The sequence below is a fragment of the Piliocolobus tephrosceles genome, chromosome 1, assembly GCF_002776525.5.
Source record: "Piliocolobus tephrosceles isolate RC106 chromosome 1, ASM277652v3, whole genome shotgun sequence".
Lineage (NCBI taxonomy): Eukaryota > Metazoa > Chordata > Mammalia > Primates > Cercopithecidae > Piliocolobus > Piliocolobus tephrosceles.
In genome coordinates, this window is record NC_045434.1 from 203,389,486 (window position 1) to 203,412,838 (window position 23,353).

The 23,353-nt window shown below is 46.5% G+C and overlaps 1 protein-coding gene across 1 annotated transcript in view; it reads left to right on the forward strand.

Moving 5' to 3' along the window:
* Positions 1-19,204: 19,204 nt before the first annotated feature.
* Positions 19,205-23,353, forward strand: part of LOC111547754 (aflatoxin B1 aldehyde reductase member 3) — a 6,062-nt gene continuing 1,913 nt past the window's right edge. Inside the window, exons 1-5 of the mRNA XM_026455932.1 lie at positions 19,205-19,431; positions 21,551-21,738; positions 21,928-22,032; positions 22,821-22,917; positions 23,151-23,250. Coding sequence (XP_026311717.1) covers positions 19,218-19,431; positions 21,551-21,738; positions 21,928-22,032; positions 22,821-22,917; positions 23,151-23,250 — 704 coding nt within the window. The 5' untranslated portion in view covers positions 19,205-19,217. The remainder of the gene's footprint in view (positions 19,432-21,550; positions 21,739-21,927; positions 22,033-22,820; positions 22,918-23,150; positions 23,251-23,353) is intronic.

Sequence of the window (23,353 nt, forward strand, 5' to 3'; positions counted from 1 at the left end):
CTCAAAAACAAAAAAAAAAATCCTTCTTATTGATCAAAAGATTTGATACAATTCCTATTACTCCCAGCTGGCTTTTTCTTAATACTAAAATTGACTAACTAATGCTAAAGCTCATATGGAAATTCATAAGACCCAGGAGAACCAAAACAGTCTTGAAAAACACATAGTTGGAGGACTCACACTTTCTGATTTCAAAACTTACTGCAAAGCTACAGTAATAAAGACAATGGTTCTGGCATAAGAATAGAGCAACTGAACAAAACTGAGAGTCCAGAAATAAACTCTTACTGATTTTAGAGTTGAGTGACAACTCAATAGGGACAGTTCAATAGGGAAAAGAATCATCATCACCAATATCCAGATGTCCTCCTGCAAAAGAATGAAGTTGGACCCCTTCCCCGTGCCATAAACAAAAAATTAACTCAAATGAATCACCTTCTAAATGTATAAGGTAAACTATAAAACTCTTAGAAGAAAATATTTGAGTAAGTGTGACTTTGGATTAGGCAGTGGTTTCTTAGATGTTGACACCAAAAGCACACATGACAAAAGAAAAAGTAAAGTCAACACCACCAAAGTTTAAAGTATTCATGCTTCAGAGAACACTATCAAGAAAGTGAAAAGACAACCCACAGAATGGGATGGTATTTTGCAAATCACATATCTGTTAAGGAACTTGTAGCTAGAATAGATACAGGACTCTTACAACTTAATAAAAGGAAACCCATCCAGGTGTAGTGGCTCACGCCTGTAATCCCAGCACTTTGGGAGGCCAGGCGGACAGATCACTTGAGCCCAGGAGTTCAAGACCAGCTTGGGCAGCATGGCAAAACCCTGTCTCTACAAAAAATACCAAAACAATTAGTCGGGTATGGTGGCAGGCAACTGTGGTCCCAGCCAATCGAGAGGCAGAGGTGGGAGGATGTCTTGGACCCAGGAGGGGGAGGCTGCAGTGAGCCAAGATCACACCACTGCACTCTAGCCTGGGCAACAGAGCAAGACCTGTCTCAAAAAAAGAAAAGGAAAAGAAAAGAAATCCTAATTAAGCAATGGGCAAATGATTGGAATAGACCTTTTTCCAGAGGTTATACAGGTGGTCAGTAACTACATGGAAAGCTGCTTAAAATCAGTACTCATCAGGGAAAAGCAAATCAAAACCCCTTCAAATCCACTAAGCACTAGGATGATCAGAGTCAATAAAATACAGAAAATAACAAGTGTTGAGGGTCTGGAGAAATGGGAGCCTTAGGACACTGCCATTGGGACTGTAAAACAGTGTAACCATTTTGGAAAACATTCTGGCAGTTTTTTTAAAAGATTAAGCATTTATATGACCCAGAAATTTCACTCCCTAGGTATACCTAGAAGAAAAGGCCAGGCGCAGTGTCTCACGTCTGTAATCCCAGCACTTTGGGAGGCCGAGACGTGCAGATCACCTGAGGTCAGGAGTTCAAGACCAGCCTGGCCAACATGGTGAAACCCCATCTCTACTAAAAATACAAAAATTAGCCAGGCATGGTGGCACATGCCTGGAATCCCAGCTACTTGGGAGGCTGAGGCAGGAGAAGTGCTTGAACCTGGGAGACGGAGGTTGCAGTGAGCCAAGATTGCGCCACAGCACACCAGCCTGGGCGACAGAGCGAGACTCTGTCTTGGAAAAAGAAAGAAAAAGAAATATATGTCCTTATTAAAAATTACATGAATGTTATAGCAGCATTATTCATAATAGCCAGAAAGTGGAAACTGCCCAAATGTCAGTCAATAGATGAATGGATAAAATATCTGTATGTACAATGGAACATTTAAAAAAAAAAAAAGGAATTAAGTATGAAACATCTACAATATGGATGAACCTTAAAAACATGTTAAGTGAAAGAAGCCCATCACAAAAGGCCTCATATTGTATGATTCCATTTATATGAAGTATCTGGAATAAGCAAATCTATTAGACACAGAAAATAGATGAGTTGTTGCCTAGGACTGAGGGGGTTTGGGAGGAAATGGAGATTCACTGCTACTGAGTACAGAGTTTCTTTTGGGGAGGTGATAAAGATGTTCTGAAATTGTAGTGGTTGTACAATTCTGAATACACTAAACACCATTAAATTATACACTTTAAGTGGGTCAATTGTATATAGTGCCTCAATTATGTGTAATAAAACAATCAATTAGCTCAGAAATCTGTTTGGGCAGGGCTCAGCAGGGAAGCCTCATCTGTTCCTCAGTGTCTGAGAGGTGATCTAGCAGCTGGAGGCTAGGGTCGCCTGAGGACATTCACTCAAGCATGTGGCAGTTGCTGCTGAGGGCCAGCTGGAATATCAGCTGCTGTCATCAACCAGCACACACGTGGCCTCTGCATGTGGCTTCCAAGAGAGCACATCCCAAGCAAACTAGGCAGAAGCCGTGTGGCCTTTTATATCCCAGCCTCAGAAGTCCATAGCATCACTCTTGTGTCCTGGGAGGAGAGTCAAAGATACCTGTGCAAAGAGCATGTGAGAGAATGGAGTGGTTATCTTTGGAAAATAAACTCTAACATTTGGAGCAACAGTTCTGAGTAGTGGAGAAGGTGAGTCCCGGGAACTGCCAGGAGACTGTGTCTTGAGTATCCCCATCAGAGATGCATTTTCTGCTATGTCACATCCCATCTGTTAGAATCTTCCGGCTACTATATCTCTTTTTTTTTTTTTTTTTTTGGGACGGAGTCTTGCTCTGTCGCCCGGGCTGGAGTGCAGTGGCCGGATCTCAGCTCACTGCAAGCTCCGCCTCCCGGGTTTATGCCATTCTCCTGCCTCAGCCTCCGGAGTAGCTGGGACTGTAGGCGCCCGCCACCTCGCCCGGCTAGTTTTTTGTATTTTTAGTAGAGACGGGGTTTCACAGTGTTAGCCAGGATGGTCTCGATCTCCTGACCTCGTGATCCGCCCATCTCGGCCTCCCAAAGTGCAGGAATTACAGGCTTGAGCCACCACGTGCGGCCCCGGCTACTATATCTCAAACATAGTTGATGGTCTCTTGAATTCAGCTATTGCATATATAAAGAGATTCTTGAAGACACCATGTTGTACACCTTAAATAGATATTTATAATTTTTATTTGTTAATTTAAAAATAAATAAATGAGGCCAGGCACAGTGGGTCACGACTGTAATCCCAGCACTTTGGGAGGCCGAGGCAGGTGGATCACGAGGTCAGGAGTTCAAGACCAGCCTGGCCAATATGGTGACACCCCATCTCTACTAAAAATACAAAAATTAGCCAGGTGTGGTGGCATGCGCCTGTAATCCCAGCTACTCAGGAGGCTGAGGCAGAATTGCTTGAACCCAAGAGGCTGAGGTTGCAGTGAGCTGAGATTGCACCACTGCACTCCAGCCTGGGCAACAGAGTAAGACTCCGTCTCAAAAAAAAGTAATAAATAAATAAGTGAGAGGGAACAAAAAAGTCTAAAAAAGCAGAACTGGATCTGGAGAGCATCTCGTATATTTAATCATCCTCAAACTAAGGAAGCTGCTCTGTGCTGTATGAAAGACTGAAGAAGGAGGTGGCATCGATTTTTTATTTTAACATTTTGTCTTCTCTTACTGTTTTTTCTTAGGTGAGAAAAATGTACCCTTTCGTGCCTGTGCTTTCTAAATTTTGGGACTGATACAGATCCACAGAGGCCATACCTAAAATTAAATTATCGTTAGTGCTAAAACTTAATTGACTGTGTATATAACTGTGCAATTGCTGTTACTGATATAACTGTTTGGGGTTCATTCAACAGACTACAGAAGCAAAGTCTTGGATTTAACACACAAACTAATGAGATACTGCTCTGTACAAGAATTTTAAAAACACTGTCATGTGGTTTAGTGTAGTTAATGTCATGCTTATGTCATATAACATAGCATATTAGAGTTCTCTAGATGGACAGAACAGGATATATGTATATAAGAAAGGGAGTTTATTGGCCGGGTGTGGTGGCTCACGCCTGTAATCCCAGCATTCTGGGAGGCCGAGGCAGGTGTATTACCTGAGGTCAGCAGTTCAAGACCAGCCTGACCAACATGGTGAAACCCCATCCTACTAAAAAATACAAAAATTAGCCAGGCATGTTGGCAGGTGCCTGTAATCCCAGCTATGTGGGAGGCTGAGACTGTATCGCTTGAACCCGGGGGGCGGAGGTTGCAGTGAGCCAAGATTGTGCCACTGCACTCCAGCCTGGGCAACAGAGTGAGACTCTGTTTCAAAAAACAAACAAAAACGGGGAGGTAGTTTATTAAGGAGAATTGACTCACACATTCACAAGGTCAAGTCCCATGATAGGCCATCTGCAAGTTAAGGAAGAAGGAAGCCAGTGGTGGATCAGCCTGAGTCCCAAAACCTCAAAAGTAAGGAAGCCAACAGTGCAACCTTCAGTCTGTGGCCAAAGGCCCGAGAGCCCCCAACAAACGAATGGTGTAAGTGCAAGAGTCCAAAAGGTGAAGAACTTGGAGTTGCATGTTCAAGGGCAGGACGCATCCAGCACAGGAGAAAGATGAAAGCTGGGAGACTCAGCAAGTAGGCTCTTCCATCTTCTCTTGCCCGCTTTATTCTAGCTGGGCTGGCAGGTGATTAGGTGGTGCCCACCCAGATTGAGGGTGGGTCTGCCTCTCCCAGTCCACTGACTCAAATGTTAATCTCCTTTGGCAACCCTCTCACAGACACACCAGGAACAGTAATTTGCATCCTTCAGTCCTATCGTGTTGATGCTCAATATTAACCATTACACATTGGTTCAAGTTCTTTCTTCAGTCACAAGAGTAACACAGGTAGAAGAGACAAATGAATAAGTGCCAAGTCTTGCTGCAGAGTTTCCTTCATAAGTTTTGTTTGCAACATGGCCATTTCTTTTCTAAGGTCACTTCGTTCATCAGTAAGATGAACTGATTCTCTTCTAGGTCCTCCAAACTCCGTAGGAATTGCTCATTTCAGTTTAATTTGTTTCGGTTTCTCTCTCTCTGAACCATTCTAGCTTGTAGACAACTCTTTTGTTGCTCTCGAAAAGTTTCAGCTAGTTTTTGTTCCTCTTGTTCCTCAGCCTTCCCCATGTGTGTTCCAGTCTTGAAACCAAGTCAGAAACTGCTTAGAATATTTGTAATGAAGTTTCTGCCTTTCCTCTTGTGTTTTCAAAACATGTTCAGTTCTCTTCTTAGGGGTGTGGATAAAAGCATTCTTATACGCTTGTCATCTCAGCACTTTGGGAGGCCGAGATGGGCGGATCACGAGGTCAGGAGTTCAAGACCAGAGTGGCCAACACGGTGAAATCCCATCCCTACTAAAAATAAAAAAAAATTAGCTGGGCATGGTGGTGGCACCTGTAATCCCAGCTAGTCGGGAGGCTGAGGCAGGAGAATTCCTTGAACCCGGGAGGCGGAGGTTGCAGTGAGCCAAGATCGCGCCACTGCACTCCAGCTCTGGGCGACAGAGCAAGACTCTGTCTCGGGAAAAAAAAAAAAAAAAAAAAAAAGGCATTCGTATACATTCCAGCCTTTTCTCTTTCCAGCAAAATCCTGTTTAATATCAGCTCCACTTGTAACTTCTGTACATCATCCCGCACATCTTCCTCATTTGTTTCTACAAAATGCTTGCTTTCTCCATGCTCATCAGTTCCTGAATGCTTTCCTCCCAGCTCATTTCCTGGGCTGCCATAACCTGGGCCTCCACTGCCTTGGCAGCCTTCACGAGGCACTCCCTGTCCACAGGCTCCACGGCTGGCTGTCCTGGAACTCCTGAACCTTGTGAGTGCAGTGATGCACTGGAAGTGCTAGAAGAAAGTGGAGATGTGTGTGGTCTGCAGGCTCAGGCATCTGGAGGCCAGTGGGCACACTGGACACTCCCTGTGATCTAAGAACTTATTTAGGCAGATAGTGAGGGAAGGAAGTCCTCAGGTAAGGTTTTCCTTTTTTTTTTTTTTTGAGACGGAGTCTCGCTCTGTCGCCCGGGCTGGAGTGCAGTGGCGGGATCTCAGCTCACTGCAAGCTCCGCCTCCCGGGTTTATGCCATTCTCCTGCCTCAGCCTCCCGAGTAGCTGGGACTACAGGCACCCGCCACCTTGCCCGGCTAGTTTTTTGTATTTTTTAGTAGAGACGGGGTTTCACTGCGTTAGCCAGGATGGTCTCGATCTCCTGACCTCGTGATCCACCCGTCTCGGCCTCCCAAAGTGCTGGGATTACAGGCTTGAGCCACCGCGCCCGGCCAGGTTTTCCTTTTAATGAAAAGCAGCCCCCGAATCGTTTCTTTCCTAACAAAGTGCAGCCTGTAAAATCAAGCTGCAGACATAGATAAGCAAGCTGGAAGCTTGCAGGGGTGAATGCTGGCAGTTCTGCTAATAGGAAAAGGCCCCCTGGAGGCTAGGCATGTTCACAGTGATGGCTCTATCTTCCCTTTTTCTTTATCAACCACATGTACAGAAAGGAGCAGGCAACATGGCGCCGGCCAGGTAGAGAAGCCATTTGTGGCTAGGTGCGGTGGCACACGCCTGTAATCCCAACACTTTGGGAGGCCCAGGCAGGCAGAGCATCTGAGGTCAGAAGTTCAAGACCAGCCTGGCCAACGGGTTGAAACTGTGTCTCTACTAAAAATACAAAAATCAGCTGGGCATAGTGGCAGGCGCCTGTAATCCCAGCTACTCAGGAGGCTGAGGCAGAAGAATCTCTTGAACTTGGGAGGTAGAGGTTGCAGTGAGCCGAGATCACACCACTGCACTCCAGCCTGGGAAATAGGAGTGAAACTCCATCTCAGAAAAAAAAAAAAAAAAGATCCATTTGCATAATAGAAGATAAGGGTGGGGCGGGGAGCTTCTTCCTGCACTATGTAAACATCACACCTCACACCTGTTCCAACCAATCTTTGGGCCCTGTGTAAATCAGACACTGCCTCCTCATGCCTGTCCTTGTGCATGCTGCTGCAGGTCGGAAGACCCACTCAGGTGCCCCTCTCTCTGCAGGAGAGAGAGCTATTCTCTTTTCCTTTTGCCTGTTAAACCTCTGCTCTTAACCTCACTTCACATGTGTTCGTGTCCTTGACCTCCTTGGCATGAGGCAATGAACCTTGGGTGTTACCCAGATGAATGACACTGCTTCATTTTGGGGCCCCAGGTGGGATCAAGGTATCATCATCAGAACAGTGAGGACAGGAGTGGACCTCAACCCTGTCCTTTCATTCCAAGGTTCTTGGCCTCCATTTTAAAATCAAATCAAATAGTGGGCCCCCTTCAGCTATTTAAAAATGATGAGTGTGACTGGCAGCCTTACAAGACTTGGGGGACAGGCTTGCTGAGGAGAACATTCTGAAGCACTGGGAATTTTTACAGTTCAAGGAAGTAATCCTGTTAGGCAAGATCAGGAAATGCCGTAGTAACTGAGGTAGAGCTCAAGGCAATGCCATTTCTATGATTTTCTAGGAACAGTGGGTGTTCCCCTGCCCCCCGCCCCAGGGCTCTCTCTGCCCTTGGTCTGGAGAGCACATGACATTTAAAGGTCAACAGCACCACCCAGTGGCATAGGAATCCTCTCCATGAGGCACATTGTCGGCCCTTTGCCAAAACACTCGAGCTTCCCAATTCTCTTCCCTTTTTGCACCCCTCTGCTAGACACCAGGCTTTATGCTGCTTCCATAAATGGGAAAACTCTGTCTTCAACAATAAGGAGGAAAATGTCCTCCAAAACCAAATTTTAGTCTCAATACTGTCCCATAAGCAGGAAAATAGCCATTTGGTTCCTATCTTTCTTTTAAGGCACCTATTCTGCTTCTAATTAAAATAGTACTTAAATAGTAAGGATAATTTAAGTCCGGAAGTTAACTGGAACCATACTCTAAGGGTAATACTTTAGCATGGGTCATAATAGCAGGATATAGAGCTCAAGCCAGCACACTTCCTCCATTATGGAGGGAAATGCAACAGTTGCCCAAATGCAACTGTTACATAGTCTCTCCCAAGATCCATTTTTCGGGGAGCCACACAGGTCATACAAGTCTTAGAAGTCAAAAGGAAATCATAAGTGCAGGACTAGAGTCACATGGGTAAGCACGACTAACCCCAATCACTTAGTTCCTCTGGTTCCATGGCAGGGGGTCACACCTGCAACCATAGGGGCACGTTTAACAAAATGCTGGGACCCAGGAACCAAGGAGGGAAAACAGTAGGGGTGGCACCCTCACTGTCTTGCCCTTCCCTTCCTCTGGAGTGCATTCTAAAGCACTGGGACTCCTTTGACCCTGAAACTTTGAAGAAAAAGCAGCTCATTTTCTTTTGCACAAGAGCATGGCCTTCTTACTAGACTTTTTCTAACATTGCACAATTGACTCAGCTCTTTCAGCAGTCATATCAGACAGGCCCAAATGATTCCCCAAAACTAGAGAAACAAACCCCCAGGAAACCCTCAAATGCAACTTCCAGATGCCCTGGCCCTTCCTTGCTTTCACACTGTCACCTTCTCCAATTCTTCCACCCAAACTCCCAGACTTTTCTATGTATTTTTCCTTCCTTCATTCATGATTTAAGATGGCTCCTATCTCTTCTTCTATAATGTTCCTCCAAACTGGGAGAAGTTAATTTCCCCAAACCTTAAAATGCTTGGCTTAGAGTTGAGCTTGGGGAACAGAACCCAGAAGCCTGACATGCTGTCAAAAGCATTAAAAATTATTATTATTATTATTTTTTTGAGACGGAGTCTCGCTCTGTAGCCCAGGCTGGAGTGCAGTGGCGGGATCTCAGCTCACTGCAAGCTCCGCCTCCCAGGTTTACGCCATTCTCCTGCCTCAGCCTCCCGAGTAGCTGGGACTACAGGCACCCGCCACCTCGCCCGGCTAGTTTTTTGTATTTTTCAGTAGAGACGGGGTTTCACCATGTTAGCCAGGATGGTCTCAATCTCCTGACCTCGTGATTCGCCTGTCTCGGCCTCCCAAAGTGCTGGGATTACAGGCTTGAGCCACTGCGCCCAGCTAAAAATTATTTTTATTTTTATTTATTTATTTATTTTTTTTGAGACAGAGTCTCGCTCTATTGCCCAGGCTGGAATGCAGTGGTGCAATCTCAACTCACTGCAGCCTCCACCTCCCCATTTCAGGTGATTCTCCTGCCACAGCCTCCTGAGTAGCTGGGACTATAGGCACGTGCCACCATACCCAGCTTGCTCCATCAACACTGAACATTAGTGATTGAGTTGTTGCCACTACTGGCACTTTTTGACTTTGTGGTTTTTTTTTTTTTTTTTTTTTTTTTTGAGACGGAGTCTTGCTCTGTCGCCCAGGCTAGAGTGCAGTGGCCGGATCTCAGCTCACCGCAACCTCTGCCTCCTGGGTTCACGTCATTCTCCTGCCTCAGCCTCCCGAGTGGCTGGGATCACAGGCGCCCACCACCTCGCCCGGCTAATTTTTTTTTTGTATTTTTAGTAGAGACGGGGTTTCACCGTGTTAGCCAGGAGGGTCTCGATCTCCTGACCTCGTGATCCGCCCGTCTCGGCCTCCCAAAGTGCTGGGATTACAGGCTTGAGCCACCGCGCCCGGCCGACTTTGTGTTTTGTTAATGTCTTCTTTTCAGTTTCCATTCAGACAAATGCTGAAACTCCATGTTTTCACCTGGCCAAAGGTACTCCTTTCACTGAGTTATGGAAAATTCCCCTGGATTTTTTGGTTAATGGGTAGAGAAACACTAGTACAATAATATTTGCCAATATTCCATTATAAGAATGAAATTAAGTAGCAGATTCTGATAGTAGCCTCCATGGAATAAAATGCTGTCATTGCATGCCATCCAAGGCAGCTGAACAAAATGAACAGGTCTTGAATGAGGAGAAAATCCAAGCCATATCTCTCAAGTAATCTTTGTGTGGGGATATTTTTGCAGTTTCTAAAGATATTCCACAAATCATATAAAACAAATTAGTGGCTCATAGCCCACAGTCATGAAGGACAAATCCTAACATCATGAGGCTTGCAGACAGCATATTCTGCACCTGGAAATTTTATTACATGTTTTGTACCAAGTTATAAGACAAACATCAAAATGTGAAAGGAGCCTCCTACAGCAAAAAGCTTTGTAAGTGGTCCAGGTGGTAGTAAATCCAAGTCTGCTTTCAGGTCCTCTGTCTCATTCAAACCCCTAAAGTCTTACAGATATCTGTAATAATCACTTAACTAATTGGAGGCTATGGCATTTTGACACTGGTGGCATTTACTGTTCCCTAAACTTTGAACTTGAAATTCTTGCTGCTAAGCAGTGCATGCCCTTCTGGCTAATTTATTACTAGATACTAGTGGAAAGAGATTGTCTCATTTAAGAAGTTCTGACTTTCTGATCCAGCATTCCCATCCTTAATAAGTTCTTTCTGAATTAATACCACATGAATGAGGTCCAAAAAAGAGATACTATAATGTGATATTAGAATAAAGTAGACTTCAGAACAAAGAAAATTATCAGAAACAGAGACGGACATTATATAATGAGGAAAAAAAAGTCAATCCACTAAGAAGGCATAGCAATCTTAAATGTGTAAGCACCAAACAGAGCTCCCAAAATATGTCAGGCAAAAACTGGTGGACTGGAAAGCAGAAAGAGAAAAGTTCATATTATAGTTGAACTTCAACACCCCCTTCTTAACAACTGATAGACTCTTAACAACTGCCCAGAATTAGCAGTGATATAGAAGAACTCAAGCCATCAACATCAAGACCTAATCAACATTTATAGGACACATGACCCAACAACAACGGTATCTTGACTGTATCAATGCAACCAGGTTGTGATGTAGTATAGTTCTGAAAGATGTTACTACTGGGGAAAAGTGGGTGTATTAGTCCGTTTTCACACTGCTGATAAAGACATACCCAAGACTGGGCAATCTACAAAAGAAAGAGGTTTAATTGGACTTATAGTTCCACACAGCTGGGGAAGCCTCACAATCATGGCAGAAGGCAAGGAGGAGCAAGTCACGTCTTACATGGATGGCAGCAAGCAAAAAGAGCTTGTGCAGGAAAACTCCCCTTTATAATAACCATCAAATCTCATGAGACTCACTATCACGAGAACAGCACGGGAAACACCTACCCCCATGATTCAATTACCTCCTACTGGGTCCCTCTCACAACACGTGGAAATTCAAGATGAGATTTGGGTGGGGACAAAGCCAAACTGTATTACTGGGGAAAGGGTACAAGGATCTCTCTGTATTATTTCTTGCACCTGCATGTGACTCCAACCTTATCTCAAACATTTTAAAGCTTACGTTAAAAACCAAACAACTGTACTTTCCATTTAAATGTAGGCTGACTGCAGGCCTAGTGATTCAGAAGGCTGACTTGGAAGGATTGCTTGAGTCCAGGAGTCTGAGGCTGCAGTGATCTATATTCCTGCCACTGAACTCCTGCCTGGACAACAGAGAAGAACCTATCTCTTGAATATTTTATTTTATTTTTATTATTTTATTTTATTTTATGAGATTGAGTCTTGCTCTGTCACCTAGGCTGGAGTGCAGTGGCACAATCTCGGCTCACTGCAACTTCTGTCTCCTGGGTTCAAGTGATTCTCCTGCCTCTGCTTTGCGAGTGTCTGGGACTACACGCACGCACCACCACACCTGATTTTTTTGTATTTTTAGTAGACACGGTGTTTCACCATGTTGGCCTGGCTGGTCTTGAGCACCTGACCTCAAGTGACCTCAAGTGATCCTTCTGCCTTGACCTCTCAAAATGGTGGGATTACAGGCGTGAGCCACTGCGCCCGGCCAATTTTTTTTCTTATTAAAGAAACTTTTAATTAAAAATTCTAGCTGGGTGTGGTGGCACATGACTGTGATCCCAGCTACTTGAGGGGCTGAGGTGGGAGGATCCCTTGAGCCTGGGAAGTGGAGGCTGCACTGAGTCATGTTTATGCCACTGCACTCCAGCCTGGGTAACACAGCAAGACACTGTCTCAAGAAAAAAACAAAATTAAAAATAAAAATAATAGGCCGGGCGCAGTGGCTCACACCTGTAATCCCAGCACTTTGGAAGGCCGAGGCAGGTAGATCACGAGGTCACGAGATCGAGACCAACCTGGATAACACAGTGAAATCCCGTCTCTACTAAAAATACAAAAAATTAGCCGGGCATGGCGGTGGGCGCCTGTAATCCCAGCTACTCAGGAGGCTGAGGCAGGAGAATGGCATGAACCCAGGAGGCAGAGCTTGCAGTGAGCCGAGATCGTGCCGCTGCACTCCAGCCTGGGCGACAGAGCAAGACACCATCTCAAAAAAATAAATAAATAAAAATGAAATAAAAAAATAAAAATAACAGAGGTTGTACCTATAAATCTTACAGTCCTAAGATCTGTTTTGAGGATGTACAAAATATATCGAGGATGTACAAAACATATCGAGGATGTACAAAACATAGTCCCTGAGTTTAAAACTTTATTTTGAGCGATTCAGGCAAAGATCATCAATAGATGAAACCATAAGATGAGGTTAGGTGTGTTGGCTCACACCTGTAGTCCCACCATTTTGAGAGACCAAGGTGGGTAGATTGTTTGAAGCCAGGAGTTTGAGCCATATTGAGACTTTGCCTCTAAAAACAAAGAAACCATAGGGTGAAAGGTTTAATGAGGAGCTCTTCAGTGGAGGAAGCAGGCTAACCCCACATGAACCCACTGTTCGATCTCAGCATAAGATTTAGGTGGGGACACAGCCAAACCCTATCACTGGGGAAAGTTTATAAGAATCTCTCTGTGTTGTTTCTTACACCTGCAGGTAAGAAATCGTCTCGGCATTACTGCTGTGTGTGCTTCCCTTATGTGATGTATTAGGAAGTACACACACCACTGAAGAAGCATTCTTACCAAAATAATAATAATAATAAAACAACTAACACTAAACAAAACAAAACAGAAAAACAAGCTGAACCAGAAGATGATCTAAGAGCCTTTAGCACTAACTTCCATTTGACAAGAATTATGAGGGAAGACAGGAACAAGTTAGAGAAAAACATGACTTATGCAAACAGAACACGAGACATTCAATAGCCCAAATGATGGGTTTCTGGAACAAGCCAATGTATGAAAAGGGTGGAGAGATGGGTGGGACAGCTGATACTTAAAATAGACACAGAAATACAATATACCAGCCAAATGCAGTATGTAAATCACGTTTTAATCCTAACTCGAACCAGCTGAAACATACATTTCTTTCAACACTCAGGGATATTTGAATATGGACCTGGTGGGCCAGGCGCAGTGGCTTGCACCTGTAATCCCAGCACTTTGGGGGGCCAAGGCAGGCGGATCACGAGGTCAGGAGATCGAGACCATCCTGGCCAACATGGTGAAACCCTGTCTCTACTGAAACACACACGAAAAATTAGCTGGGCGTGTTGGTGCACACCTGTAGTCCCAGCTACTTGGGAGGCTGAGGCAGGGGAATCACTTGAACCCGGAAGGCGGAGGTTGCAGTGAGCTGAGATCACACCACTGCGCTCCACCCTGGCGACAGAGCAAGACTCCATAAAAAAAAAGAAAGAATATGGACCTAGTATTAGGTGACGACACCAAAGAGTCGTTAATTTTGTTAGCATGACAAGGGTATTACAGTCATGTAAGAAATTGTCTATTATTATTCATGTACCGAAATATGTTCATGATCAGGCACAGTGACTCCCTTGTAATCCCAACGTTTTGGGAGGCTAAAGCAAGAGGATCACTCAAGCCTAGGAATTGGAGACCAGCCTGGGCAACATAGTGAAACCTTATCTCTACAAAAAAAATACCCCAAAAATTATCCAGGTTGGTGGTGTGCACCTGTAGTCCCAGCTACTCCAGAGGCTGAAGTAGGAGGATCTCTTGAACTCAGGAGGAGGTCAAGGCTGCAGTGAGCCAAGACCATGCCACTGCACTCCAGCCTGGGTGACAGAGCAAGATCCTGTCTCAAAAAGCAAACAGACAAACAAAAAGAAATACGTTGAAATAACTAGCATCTTCAATACAATGTTGAATAAGAGTGGACATCATTGGTTCCCAATCTTAGGGGCAAAACTGTCTGATTTCATCATTAAATATATTAGCTGTAGGTGTTTGTGTATGCCCTTTAAGAGTTATTTTATTTTGGCCGGGCGCAGTGGCTCATGCCTGTAATCCCAGCACTTTGGGAGGCTGAGGCGGGTGGATCACAAGGTCAGGAGATCGAGACCACCCTGGCTAACACAGTGAAACCCCGTCTCTACTAAAAATACAAAAAAATTAGCCAGGCATGGTGGCGGGCGCCTGTAGCCCCAGCTACTTGGGAGGCTTAGGCAAGAGAATGGCGTGAACCCGGGAGGCAGAGCTTGCAGTGAGCTGAGATCACTCCACTGCACTCCAGTTATTAATTACTTTATTTTTTATAGAGAACAGTCTTGCTATGTTGTCCACATTGATATTGAACTCCTGGGCTCAAGCAATCCGCCCGTCTTGTCCTCCCAAAGTCTGGGATTACAGGCATTAGCCACCGCGCCTGGCCCATGGATGCCTCGTATCAGTTTCAGGACTTCCCTTCTATTCCTAGTTGGCTGAGAGGGTTTTTTTGAATAGGTATTAAATTTTGTCAAATGCTTTTTGTGCATCTATTGAGATGGTCATATGGGTTTTATCTTATAGCCTGTTAGTATAGTAAATTATATTGATTGATTTTAAAATATTAAGCTAACCTTATATTCCTGGGATGAAACTAACTTGGTCATGATGCATTATTGTTTGTATATACTACTGTATTCATTTTGCTACGTTTTAAAAGGATTTTTGAAAAAAATAAAAAGGATTTTGTGTCTAGATCCATGAAGGATAGCTTCTTTCTTGTAACATCTTTGTGTCATTTGTTATCTGGTAATGCTAACCTCAAGAGGAGTTGGTAAGTGATCTCTCCTCTTCTATATACTAGAAACATTGTGCAGAATTGATGTTGTTTCTTCCTTAAGTGTCCAGTGAAGCCATGGAGACCTGGAATTTTCTTTGTGGAAATATTTTTTTTATTAAGAATTCAATATCTGGGCTAGACGAGATGGTTCACACCTGTAATTCCAGCGCTTTGGGAGTCTGAGGCAGGAGGAATACTTGAGCCCAGGAGTTTGAAACCAGCCTGAGCAATATAGCCAGACCCTGTCCCTACAAAAATATTTTTACAAAATTATCCGGGTGTAATGAAGTGCACCTGTAGTCCCAGCTACTTGGGAGGCTTGGGCAGAAGGATCGCTTGAGCCCAGGAGGTTGAGGCTGCAGTGAGCTATGCTTGCACTATTGCACTCAAACTTAGAAGACAGAGCAAGATCCTGTCTTCAGAAAAAAAAAAAAATTCAGGTTGTTGGGTTTTTTTTTTGTTTTTTGTTTTTTTTTTTTTTTTAGACAGGGTCTGGCACTGTCGCCCAGGTTGGAGTGCAGTGGTGTGATCTTGGCTCACTGGAAACTCTGCCTCCCAGGTTCAAACGTTTCTCCTGCCTCAGCCTTCCAAGTAACTGATTACAGGTGCACACCACCACACCCAGCTAATTTTTGGATTTTTAGTGGAGATGGGGTCTCACCATGTTGACCAGGCTGGTCTCCAATTCCTGACCTCAAGTGATCTGCCTGACTCGGACTCCCAAAGTGCTGGGATTACAGGCGTGAGCCACTATGCCCAGCTGTCTCGTTTTTCCTTAGTGGGCTTTGGTATTTTGTGTTTTTCAAGGAAATTGTCCATTTCATCTAATGTATTAAATGTATTCACATAAAGGTTTTAATCATCTACCCTACTGTCATTTTAATTTTTTTTTTTTTTTTTTTTTTTTGAGACGGAGTCTCACTCTGTCGCCCAGGCTGGAGTGCAGTGGCTGGATCTCAGCTCACTGCAAGCTCCGCCTCCCGGGTTTACGCCATTCTCCTGCCTCAGCCTCCCGAGTAGCTGGGACTACAGGCACCCGCCACCTCGCCCGGCTAGTTTTGTGTATTTTTTAGTAGAGACGGGGTTTCCCAGTGTTAGCCAGGATGGTCTCGATCTCCTGACCTCGTGATCCGCCCGTCTCAGCCTCCCAAAGTGCTGGGATTACAGGCTTGAGCCACCGCGCCCAGCCCATTTTAATTTTTGTACCATCTGTAGTGGTGTCTCTTCTGCTGTTTCTGGTGTGGTTAATCTGTGTATTCTCTCTGTTATTCCTGATCAGTCTAGTCAGAGGTTTATCAACTTTAGTGATCTGTTTATAGAACCTACTTCTGGTTTTACTGACCTTTGCTAATGTTTTTGTTTTCTATTTCATTTATTTTGGCTTTTTTTCTTTCTTGGAGATGGTGTCTTGCTCTGTTTCCCAGGCTAGCACGCAGAGGAGTGATCTTGGCTCACTGCAGCTTCCGCCTATCGGGTTCAAGCAATTCTCCCACATCAGCCTATTTTGGCTATAATTTTTATTATTTCCTTTCTTCTGATAATTTTGGTTTTACTTGACTCTTCCTTTCATGGTTTCTTGAAGTAAAAGCCTCGGCCAGTGCAGTGGCTCACACCTGTAATCCCAGCACTTTGGGAGGCCGAGGCGAGAGGATCCCTTAAGGCCAGGAGTTCACCAGCCTGGCAAACATGGTGAGACCCCTTCTCTACTAAAAATAAAAAAATTAGCCAGGCACGGTGGTGCATGCCTGTAATTCCAGCTACGCAGCAATCTGAGGCGTGAGAATTGCTTGAACCCAGGAAGCCGAGGTTGCAGTGAGCTGAGATTGCACCACTGCACTCCAGCCTGTGCAACAGAGTGAGACTTTGTCTCAAAAACAAACAAACAAAAAAGTAAATGCTTACATTATTGATTTGAAATATTTCTTCTTTTATAATATGTCAGAGTGGTGCTATAAATTTCCCTCATAGCATTACTGTGGCTGCATCTCAGAAAATTTGATATGTCCTGTTTTTACTTTCATTCAGTTCAAAATATGATCTAATTTTCCTTGCGATTACACATTTGACCCATGGGTTATTTAATTTCTAAATATCTGGGTATTGTCCAGATATCATTTCATTATTATTTTCTATTTTTCCTTTTTCTTCTATTTATTAACTTACTTACTTACTTTCAGTTCCCTCTCAGGCTCTACATTCTGTTATTTTCCTTTTCTTTTTCTTTTTCTTTTTTCTTTTGAGACAGAGTCTGATGGAGTCTTTCTCTGTTGCCCAGGCTGGAGTGCAGTGGCCTGATCTCGGCTCACTGCACTCTCCACCAAGCAGGTTTAAGTGATTCTCCTGCCTCAGCCTCCTGAGTAGCTGAGATTACAGGGGCATGCCACCACACCTGCCTAATTTTTGTATTTTTAGTAGAGACAGGGTTTCACTGTGTTGGCCAGGCTGGTCTCAGACTCCTGAACTCAGTTAATCCACCTGCTTTGACCTCCCAAAGTGCTGGGATTACAGGTGTGAGCCACCGCTCTGGGCCTCGTTTACATTTATTAGGACTTGTTTTATGCCTCCAAATATGGCATATCTTGGTGGATATGCACTTGAAAAGAATGCATATTCCGCTGTTGAATATTCCATTCATGTTGTTTATGTGGAATTGGTTAATAGCATTGAGTCTTGTATACCTTTACTGAGTTTCTGTAAATTACAACTGATAACTGTTCTACAACTATTGAGAATGGTGTGTTGAAATCTCCAATTATAATGTTGTATTTGTCTACTTCTTCTTTAATTCTATTATTGTTTTTCATGTATTTTGATGATCTATGCTTAGGTGCATATATATTTAGAATTATATCTTCTTTATTAATTGACCTATTTGTCATTATGATATGTCCCTCTTTGTCTTGGGTAGTTTTTGTTGTTGCTGTTGTTGCTTTGAGACAGAGTCTCAATCTGTTGCCCAGGGTGGAGTGCAGTGGTGTGGTCACAGCTCACTGCAGCCTCGACCTCCCAGGCTTAGATGATTCTCCCATCTCAGCCTCCCAAGTAACTGAGACCACAGGTGCATGCTACCACATTTTGATAATTTTTCATTTTTTTTTGTAGCGGTAAGATCTCCCTGTGTTGCCCAGGCTAGTCTCAAACTCCTGGGCTCAAGCAATCCTTCCTTCTCAGCCTCCCAAAGTGCTGAGATTACAGGTGTGGGCCAGTATGTCGCCCACTGTGGGGGCAGTCTTTGTTTTGAAATCTACTTTCTCTGATATTCATTTAGCCATTCCAACTTTTTAAATTTGGTTTTGTCAGTATATGCCTTTTCTCATCTTTTTGCTCTTAAACTACCTCTGTTTTTATATTTGAATACCTTTCTGGTATTTACCATATAGTTCGGTTTTGCTTTTTTATCCATTCTAACAATCACTGCCCTTTACCTTGAGAATTTCCATCATTTATATTTATGTAATTATTGATATGATTGGGTTTAAATCAGTTTTACTATTGTGTTTTCATTTGTTCCATCTGTCTATTGATCTTTTTTGTATTTGCAGACAGATATGCCCTCTGTCACCCAGGGTGGAGTGCAGTCGAGCTATCACAGCTCACTGCAGCTGGGCACCGGTCCATTTTTCTTTTTTCTTTTTCTTTTTTTTTCCTGTTGAGATAGGGCCCCCCTATGTTGCCCAGGCTGGATTCAAACACCTGGGCTCAAGTGATCCTCCTGCCTTGATCTCTCAAAGTGCTGGCATTACAGGCGTAAGTCACCAGAGTCAGTCAGTTTTTTTTCACTTAGGTATAGAATTCAATGCCAACAGTTCTTTTGTTTCAACACTCTAACCATGTCACTCCACGAGGACGCTGTCTTGAGCTTTTGGTAAGCCTCGTTCTCCAGGACCACACGGCAGGCGCGACAGCCCTAGGTCCACCCTACCCCGTAAGCTCCCTTCTGGAGGAGACAGAGACCCGGGACAGCTCTGGGGCAAGGCCGAGGAAGGAGGGAAGACCCGGCAGGGAGGCCCGAGGAGTCCCCGCCCTTTGGGATCGTCGCCACCCTTGGAACCCCTCACCCTTGGGGACGTTGAGGAGTGTTAAAATCTCCAAGACGAGAGTCACCGGTAGGAAGCCACAACTATTTCGCAGTTTGCTTGGTGCAAATGCAGACGGTCCTAGTCGAGCGCGGAGTTGAGCGCGTGGGCGGCGTTGAGGACCTTCGGGGGCGCCGTCAGCTCCACCCCCCGGTGGGCGGGGCCCGAGCCAGTCCCTAAAGGCAAGGAGCTGGCGGATCCGGAGCAGGTACTGTCTACCGCTGCTCGCTGACCCCGGGCTGTGGCAGTATCCCGTTGCCGCCGTCATGTCCCGGCAACTATCACTGGCCCGGCCCGCCACGGTGCTGGGCGCCATGGAGATGGGACGCCGCATGGACGCGCCCACCAGCGCCGCAGTCACGCGAGCCTTCCTGGAGCGCGGCCACACCGAGATAGACACGGCCTTCGTGTACAGCGAGGGCCAGTCCGAGACCATCCTGGGTGGCCTGGGACTGGGGCTGGGGGGCAGTGACTGCAGAGGTAACACTGGCCCCTGATCCTCCCCCTGCACCGTGCACAGTTGAGCCTGTCCACAGCCGTGCACCGCCCAGCTCTCCCTGGCCCCAGGCAGCACCCACGGCTTTGTTCCCCGCCCCTCCAACCCCCGTCCACCTCTCAGCCTTGGGAACCCCAGGCTTCTCAGGCACATCTAGCTCCGGACAACTTTTCTCTCGTGTTCTCTTTTCTTCGTCTCTCTTCTCTTCCGGGAGGTAGCCACCACCCTCATCGACGTCTTGGATGAGTTGGTCTTGCCTGGAATGACTTGGCTAGCCCCTCTCTGGAGCACGAAAAACATTGGAATCTGGCATTGTGTAGCTCCTGTCCCCACCTGTGCCCTGCAGGTGCCTTTGACGGGCCTGATCTGCAGAAATTCTGTGCTTATCGCCTGGCACTCCCTGGCACAGTCCGAAATCAGAGTTTGGACCCAGCACACTATCTGCTTCCTCCTTCACACATGCCAGCCTGCTCGCGCCCTGGACTTTGCTCTGAGTACCTTGTGGTACTCACAAGGGCACCTCACCAGGTTCAAGGGCACCTCACCGGGGTGGCAGTGCCCGGGAGCCTTGGCAGCTCCCTCAGGGGGATGGGGGATTGGGTGGGACAGGTTCTCACTGCCCTGTCTGTGGGAGGCTCTGTCTGAGGCTATTGGAGAGAAATGGACACTAACCCACTCCAGGAAGCTCCAATTCTAGAGATGGCTGGGGAGCCGGGAGTGAGCCCTTCCTGGGAGGGACCCCGTGACGAAAGAACAGAGAGGAGTTTGCCAGGAAGAGTACGAGGGGAAAGGGTGTCAGGGCAGTGGGCACAAGTGTGGAAAAGCAAATGTGATTTGGCAATGCCGTGGGTGCTGGAGGAAGCAGGTGTAGCCTGAGGGGAAGATGTGTGTATAGGGGCAGGAGGAGCCGCCCTCAGTCTGATGCCATGTGCAGTGCTTAGGCCAGTGCCCGGCAAGCATATAGTGAGGGCTGGGAAATGTCTTTCTTCTTAGTATTAGCACCATTTCCTCCTTCCACTCTGAATGTCTGAGTGGAGTCATTTCTCCTCTGATTCACCACATGGTAGATCCCAAACGAACCCAGCCTGTGCGTGCATCTCAGTGCCACACTCTTTCTAGATCACCCGGCTGCCACTCGTTGAGAGCTCTAACCATATTTCTGATTTTTTTTTTTTTTTGAGACAGGATCTTGCTTTTTTTGCCCAGGCTGGAGTGGAGTGGTGCGATCATGGCTTATTGAAGCTTTGACCTCTCAGGGCTCAAGCGATCCTCCCACCTCAGCCTCCTGAGGAGCTGGGACTAACACAGGCCTGTGCCACCACACCCAGCTAATTTTTTTATAATATTCATCGAGATGGGACTCTCACTTTGTTGTCCAGGCTGGTCTCAAACTCCTGGGCTCAAGTGATCCTCCTGCCTTGGCCGCCCATAGTGCCGGGATTATAGGTGTGAGCTGACACAGATCTGCACCCTCTGCCCTTATTTCTGTTTTGTTTGTTTGTTTGTTTTAAATCCTTTTATGTCTTCTGTCTTTGAGTCCAAGGTTGGCTGGTGAAAGTCCTCAGATCTCAGATCTGAAGTGAAGTTCAGTTGAGAAGCAGAGGTGGCATGGAAAACTTCCAAATGAATAGTTCCTCAAACCGGCTCCCTGCCAGGCCTCAAGGGCTCCAGTGACTGCCCTCTTGCCAGCCTAAGTGACTTTCTAAGTGTGAAAAGTGGGAAGAGGACTCTCCACTCCCCTGTTAGTCCAGCTCACTGACTCACTGAGAACTAAGATTCTTCTTCTTATTTTTTTTTTAGAAGGAGTCTCACTCTGTCACCAGGCGGAGTGCTATGGCACAATTCCGACTCACTGCAACCTCTGCCTCCTGGGTTCAAACAATTCTCCTGCCTCAGACTCCTGGCTAGCTGGGGACTACAGGCGGGTCCCACCACGCCCGGCTAATTTTTGTGTTTTTATTAGAGACGGGGTTTCATCATGTTGGTCTGGCTGGTCTTGAACTCCTGACCTCCTGCTCTGCCCGCCGCGGTCTCCCAAAGTGCTGGGATTACAGGTGTGAGCCATGGTGCCAGGCCTTGAATTTCATTTCTCTCTCCTCTCAGTGAAAATTGATACCAAGGCCAATCCACTGTTTGGGAACTCCCTGAAGCCTGACAGTCTCCGGTTCCAGCTGGAGACGTCACTGAAGCGGCTGCAGTGTCCCCGAGTGGACCTCTTCTACCTGCACATGCCAGACCACAGCACCCCGGTGGAAGAGACGCTGCGCGCCTGCCACCAGCTGCACCAGGAGGTGAGGGGACCCCTGAGCTCTGGGAGGTGGCCCGCTGCTGCTCTCATCCTGATCCCACTGGTGAGATCAGAGGCACCAGGGCGGTCCCAGGGTGGAGCAGGGAACAGCCCCACTGCCAGGGGCCCCACCCGGGCCTCCCCTTCCTGGTCTGGGCTGCACTGCGTTCTGACTGGAGCCTCACCCATGCAGGGCAAGTTCGTGGAGCTTGGCCTCTCCAACTATGCCGCCTGGGAAGTGGCCGAGATCTGTACCCTCTGCAGGAGCAATGGCTGGATCGTGCCCACTGTGTACCAGGTGAGGGCCGGGGCTGCAGAGGCCAAGGTCTCCAGGACTCCTGCTCATCCTGGGCTCACTATTGCCCTCTGACTCCCCCGGTACCCTCTACATAGCAGGCACCCCCTGTTCAAACCCTGCACGTGGCTCCCACATACCCTCAGGATGCCATTCAAGCTCCTCAGGATGCCATGCAAGCTCCTCAGGCTGGCCACTGGGCATCTGTTTCCTTCCTGCCTATCTGTGTATCTTGGACCCTTTCTTCCCCACCTGACTCTGCACTCAGCCTAGAACACGCCCTGCCCTGCACTGCCCCTTCCCTGGGAGAACGGTTCAGGTCTCACATACGGGTGTCTTCCTCTGGAAGCCTTTCTACATGGGCCCAGAAGACCCTGAGACCTCAGGTCCTCGTTTACGTCCTCATCATTCATTCCACAAATGTTTCTACACCTACTTGGTGCCAGGCACTGGTCACAGAACTTTCTAGTCTATTGTGAATGCCTCTTTACTCGATTATAACTGTTTATACTTGACCTTATTATAAAACCTTGAGGGAAGGGACCCTGTCCTTTTAGCTTATGAATCTAAATCTGACAACCAGCTCGTAGCTGGTACTCATGAAAGTTGGCTGAATGAATGAATTTTCCTCGGGCATAGCCCCTTTCACCAGCACCAGTAAGAATAAGTATATGCCCAGATGGTTAAAGTCCTAGAATTGTTAAGGTCTGAAATAAGGGCTCTATAAGGGTAAATTTGAGGTCCCTTCTTTTGACACATCCACCCTCTCCCCTGGGGCCCTCTCCCTGCAGGGCATGTACAACGCCATCACCCGGCAGGTGGAAACGGAGCTCCTCCCCTGCCTCAGGCACTTTGGACTGAGGTTCTATGCCTACAACCCTCTGGCTGGTACGTGGAGCATTCCTGGCCCTGACTCAGCCTATTCCCGACCCACAGATGCCCAGTCCAGGACCTGGGAAGCAGGGAGGGTTTGACAAACTTTGCCCTCTCAGGTCAAAGAGGTCAAGGCTGCATCCTTCAGCCCTCCTGGGTCCCTGCCCCTCCCCTAGTCCAGAGCCCTGAGGGATGTGGCAGCTTCTGGGGCACTCTGGATCCTGGGGCTGATTGCTGCCTTCCCGCAGGGGGCCTGCTGACTGGCAGGTACAAGTATGAGGACAAGGACGGGAAACAGCCCGTGGGCCGCTTCTTTGGGACTCAGTGGGCAGAGATCTACAGGAATCGGTGAGCTGGGGGTGCTTGGTGTGGATGGCTGGGGTGGGGTCAGCTTTATGTGGAATGAAGTCCTGGCTGCTCCCGGGGTAAGGCCTTTCCTCGCTGCTGCACC